The 5,644-nt window shown below is 51.3% G+C and overlaps 1 protein-coding gene across 1 annotated transcript; it reads right to left on the bottom strand.

Annotated features, from left to right (window-relative positions):
- Window positions 1-2,775: 2,775 nt before the first annotated feature.
- LOC100897736 (ATP-dependent RNA helicase DDX39A) lies at window positions 2,776-5,442 on the bottom strand. The gene is made up of 9 exons (XM_003741959.1): window positions 5,303-5,442; window positions 4,664-4,880; window positions 4,351-4,482; window positions 4,210-4,262; window positions 3,950-4,080; window positions 3,626-3,760; window positions 3,352-3,453; window positions 3,084-3,235; window positions 2,776-2,941 (listed from the first exon to the last, which is right to left on the bottom strand). Exons 1-9 carry the CDS (start codon window positions 5,382-5,384, stop codon window positions 2,776-2,778), a joined length of 1,170 nt encoding a protein of 389 aa, XP_003742007.1. The 5' UTR covers window positions 5,385-5,442.
- Window positions 5,443-5,644: the final 202 nt, after the last annotated feature.

The following is a 5,644-nucleotide window of genomic DNA, read 5'->3' as shown; positions in this document are numbered from 1 at the left end:
GAACTCCAAAGGTCGCATCCGCTTTTCCGGAAAAATCCCGTTCCGGTGGAACGATTGATAACGAGCCGGACGTCAGCACCGACTGCACTTCGATAATTCGGTCGTTGGACGACCCGATCAAATGTGATTTCCGAGGGATCAGGCTCCAACAGATGGACGTCGATCCGAGCATTGAATCAAACTTGGTCAGGATCGGCGAGCAGGCGTCATTCTTATATGAAAAATGATTGTTCGTCTCCCGCAATACATAATGGCATCATCCTCTCGTATAATACGGCTGACAGCATAAGATGAGTATGGGAGACATAGACGTCTTCCCGCTCACGGCCGAAGCAATATCTGTCCTGCGTTCTCTGAGGCATGTGGAACAGCGAGATTTATGAATCGCTATATATTGTTCGTTGCGTCGCTTGCCGGCTGCTTGACTGGATTGCCGGGCTGCGGAACTTGCCAGGCTTCAAGTCCGTCTGGTGCACATCTTATTACTCTCATTTCTGACTGATTACCGCAAGAAAACAATAGATAGACAGATGACCCTTCTCGACGTCAACTGACAGAAATCGCCGAGCACATCCCGTCTCCCGTATGGGTTCGCTCACATTGGATTACTGCGTATAACTCGTGATGATGATTCGACTCGCGAGATATCGGTCGGGGACGAATTTTGCTCGATAAGAGGCAAACGCAATTTTCTTATCGGATGCCAAACCATCTGAACGGTGCTCTGCCCTTCGAAGATTCGCAAGGAATAATGACCCGCTCTAGGAATGAGAGCTCCGAGAATTTGATCGTTTCCTCTCGCCTATAGCGCTGCCGGAGGAGGACGGGAGGAGAAGTCAATGAGATGATGTATCGTAGTTCACTAACTTCCTCCAAGTCCCATCTCTCTCGCTCACTTCGAGGATCACTTCCATGTTTATTCGTCCTCCTGTATCCGAGACACTCAAGGCATCAGTCCTAGCGATGAAGTTTCCATTCAGATGTCAGTGGATGTAGACCTCGGATAGCGCCGCTCAGGGAGACATGGGCCCGCTCCCATTGACGAATGATAAATTAGCTCGGTGTCGCGGGTGTGCGCGCTCGAGTGTCGCTCACAGTTTCGGAAAAGGCGCTGTTTGCAGAGAGCCCGCCCCATTACTTCATCTCGTACGACTCCGGGAAGAATTTCCCCGAACAGATCACTAGGCTATCGATGTCGTGGGCTCGCAGACCCCCGAGTGGATGGCGTAATGATTTTCGGCAATGTCTGAAGATTGTTCTTCTCGTCCAAGCGCTGAGTGAGATTCGCTTGATGGCGAATCTGAGCCGCGTTCCGCAGAATAAGCTTCAATTTCCAACTGCATTTGGCAACTCACTCAATCGTTCACCCTCGAGTGGGTGTCTGTGTGCGTGATCTAGAGGACACCGCCCCAAGTCTTCCGATCTTCTCTAGACTTCACCCCGACCCGGGGCTCCGCTCCTTCGGCGAGCCACCGACCTAGCTGAGCGGCCGGCATTCTGAATGGGCAGCTAAGGTATTGTTATTACATAACAGAATTTCCCGTTCCCCTGCCCGTAGTCAATACCCTCTTCAATCCATCAAGAGCTGCACGCTGACCGCCGTCCAATCTCTTCGTTCCCGGTCGCTTTCCTCCTAGGAAACAGGGGATATGTCCGACGCCCGCCCGCCCGTCCGTCCGGCTGTCAGACACGAGGACTCAGAAGCAGGGATCCGATCTCGGTCTTCTGATGGATCTGACAAGCGGCGTCAAACACCGATTGCTTTGCCCTGCTCCGCCTTGTCCCTCCCTTGCTGACCGAGAGTTCGTCGGCCAGATGTGTTTTTGGCTCATACTCTTTTTGCCGACATGAATCCGATACATTCGAGGTCGTCGCTTCCGACGCGATTCGTGATTCAGGGACTTCTCGGTGTCACCGAGCGCTCCATGTTCTTCGGAGGTAATGAATCGCCTCCTCCACCCCCACGCTGCGCTCGAAGTCTCAGCACAAAACTTTGCCTCACTCGACGTGGCTAGCGGGAAGGAGGTCGGAGCGGTTGTGATACCAATGGTCTCTCACGATGTCATAACAGCGCACCGCTAATAACCTGGATACCCCGAGGCTCGAAAGGGCTCTCACGATAAAACCTGTCCGGCGCTGGAGCATAAACCCTTGCTTGACTTGAGTCGAGCCCTGCCTCCACGCCTGTCAGAAGTGATGGAAATATGAAGCCGTCGGGTCATTTCACAGATCGGCGGTGCATCTCAGGGAGGGATTCGAGACAATCTCGGTCAGCGGTTGTTCTCTGGAAACTGATGGCTCTGGATCCTCACGGCCCCGATTTTCACCTGAGCGCGAATCCTAAAGTCGACAGCGGAGAGGGGCTCGCAATCGCAGTAATTCTCGCTCCCATGCAGGTCTATCCGCGAAAGTCTGCGGAATGAGTTCAACGAGACCCGGATTCGAAAATTCCGGGGGCCGAGACCCGAAACTGAATGAGGAGGCACCTACGAGCCCGTAGGCTTGAATCGAAGTAGGCAGCGGAAAATAATCTTCGACTCGGAAGGAGATATCTCCCTCTGTCAGCAAGTCCTTCCCGGCTCCTATTCGGAGTCCACCGGAAAACTCCGTGTCAATGGGAGCCCAGGGACCTGGGGTAAGTCAATCATCAGCATCTCAAAGCTACGAGCTAGGGAGAGGATTCGGATCTCACGGGGATTTTTTCGCACCATGGAAACGATGTTAAACAAGAAGATTCTCGATGAAGTCTTGGGCTTTATTCGTGGCTAGGAAAAATCAGCTTTTGTAGTCTAGGTACACTTCCGGATCCAGATTTTGTGGCAACTCGACTAGAGTTACTCCATAGGCTTCTTGGACGTCTTGCAAGACTCCTTGGTCTTGTTGGCTGACGCAGAAGGATACTGCAAGGGCTCTACGATCCATGCGTCCTGTCCGCCCGATTCTGAAATCCTCGGAATGTCAGAACCTGGGCGCACGCAAGCGCAAACCACAAAGTTTCGGTAGACGTAGGCCTCATTCGGCGCGATCATCATCCGCCTCTTCAACTTTATTTCCCATTAGAAATGAGTCCCACTCCGGATCACCTGTGTAGATAAGTTTTCTCGTCGATCGGCACATCGTAGTTGATGACGAAGGTCACAAATTCGACGTCAATCCCTCGACCCATAAGATCGGTGGCTACCACGATGCGACGGCGGAAATCTTTGAACTTCGCGAAATTCTCCAACCTGTCTTCCTGTGAAAACGGATCATCAAGTGTGACTTCAGGCCCACAGCAGAATCGAAATCAGAATCCACGCAGCGAAAAGGAAAAATAATACCCCGCCTCCCCCTATCTAGTTCCGAATTCACCTGTGTCATATTGCTGTGGACGGCGATTGCTGAGAAATTCTTTTCTTCGAGAATTCCACACAAGACGCAGCACCGTTCAACTGTATTTACAAAAATCGCCACCTGAGGACCAATCAAACGTGCGATGAAACTCCAAGGACCATCAAGGATCCGACATGGGGGCCTGGGCTGAATTTCGGCGATAGGGAAACGAGTCATTCCAATCACGAGATTCTGTACAGATACTGTGGAAACCCGATCGGAACTCTAGCATTCTCGCGGGGCGGAATCTCACCTGATTGAACTCGATCCTGTCCAGGAGATTTATCAAGGCTCTCGTCTTCTTGCACTCATCTTCAAGCGTCAATCGATATTGTAAAACACTCGAGAGAGTGAGTTCACATTGCTTTTTGACGAGGATGTATTTCGGCTGGAAGAGGAGAGCACATCTGTATGGAATTTTCCAGCTCGAATATCCGCTCGTGGGATTCCCTCCTCTCGTGTACAAAAACAAAGCCTGCCTTTCAGTGCCCGGTCTTAGGAGTTCTTCCCCAAGCATGTCCGGAGTTTTGGAAGAATATTTTCAAAGGGTCATGGGGTTGTTAATGCTCAAACCTACACAATGCATGAGTTTAAGGAAGCGTTTCTCCCTCTCTGCTTCAGGAACGGTGATCGTGGCTGTGAACATCTGAACTTGACGGTCCTCGGGACAATGGTCGAGGATATAGCGAATATCACAGCACATATTTGCTGCAAATTGAAGAAAAAATCAGCTTCCCGAATGCCACGATCGAACAGTCCGGCAGTCCGGAGGTGCATCACGATATCATGATTCTGCCACTGGGCCTGCGCTATCTCTCGCTGACCGACGGAACTCACATGTAGGCCGCAGAAGCATGTCGCATTCGTCCAAGATGAAATGCCGGACTCGCCTGGGGGAACCACGGTTCGAAATAATATGAGCTCACGAGACTACATTCAGAAGAATGATCAGGCCAGAAGCTCGAGAAGTTTTCTCACCGAAGAGATATGTATCTCTCTTGCACCAAAACTCTCATTCGACCAGGAGTAGCGACCACGATATTGGGGGCAGACGAGCGGATATTTGCTATATTCACATTGAGCGGTAACCCTCCGAAGAATGCCGACGTTCTGGAAATGAGGCTCGTCATTCATCGGGGCATCTATGTCAGCTCTTCTATCCAGATTTTTCCAGCCTTAATCGAAGCCCCTCTGATAATAATCGAGGGATGACGGAGGGACTCGAAGCAATTTGGGAATCTCGGAAACCTGCTCAACGGTCCCGATGGACGCTGAGAAAATCGCGACTCACCGACAGTTCTTCAAGAATTTGCCAAGCATTTGATATTCGGCCACAGTTTGCACCGCGAGTTCTCTGGTGGGAACAAGAACCACTGTCTCGATGAAGTCTTCGAATTCCATCTGATTTAAGGTACTCAAGATGAAGACGGCCGTTTTCCCGGACCCCGTTTTGCTCTGACAGAGCAGATCATGGCCGGCGAGCGCGTCGGGTAGGGCTTTCTCTTGTACTGGAACCGAAAAGAATGAGCGAATGAGAGCTTCCACGGGAGTTCAAATTTTTCGCGACGAATACACCGAAGGGTCCGGAGGCATCAAGCTCCTTCGCCTCCATGGTTCTGCTTCATTCAGAAGAGGAAGAAGCGATGTTTCTCCTCACAAGAGAAGCTTTGGCGAACGGCTAATCGATGGAAGCAGCGAAGGTTCTTCTGCAAACGAAACTTCGAATGAAGAGAACGATCTCTTGCAGAAGGAGTCACCTGTCGGAGTTCTCCCGAAAAGCGCTGTCGACTCGGCCTCCTTTCTTGGACGATTCACGCTCGCAACGGCCACTCAAGCCATCCCTCATCATAGCGATGCTTAGCGACCGTTACTAGTGTAACGGGAGCTTTAAGGGAGGAAGATATAAGGATTTCCGGAAGTCGCGACTCACTTGGGGAAGGTTTGCAGTAGCCACGATCCTCAACGGCTTTGATGAGCTCGGGACGCAGTCCGAACGAGGTAAAGCTGTGCATTTTTTTGCTAAAAACGAAAGTTGATTCGAATGCGCGACGCGTCTCCGGACCGCACCATGCGACCCTCCATCATCGGAATTCCGCAGTCCCTCGAAGGGAGAGAATACGCGCCACTCACCCGAGACGGAGAACACTGATTGAGGTGAGCGATTTCGATACTGTCAAAACATGGCGGTCATCTGAGAAGAGAGATCGAATCTTCCAGCTCGGTTTCTTCTTTTCTCGACTATCCTTCAATGTCGGAGGAGCTTTAAGCACCA

This window comes from Galendromus occidentalis, unplaced genomic scaffold (assembly GCF_000255335.2).
Source record: "Galendromus occidentalis unplaced genomic scaffold, Mocc_1.1 scf7180000077231, whole genome shotgun sequence".
Taxonomy (NCBI): domain Eukaryota; kingdom Metazoa; phylum Arthropoda; class Arachnida; order Mesostigmata; family Phytoseiidae; genus Galendromus; species Galendromus occidentalis.
This window is presented reverse-complemented; position numbering and strand designations above follow the sequence as displayed.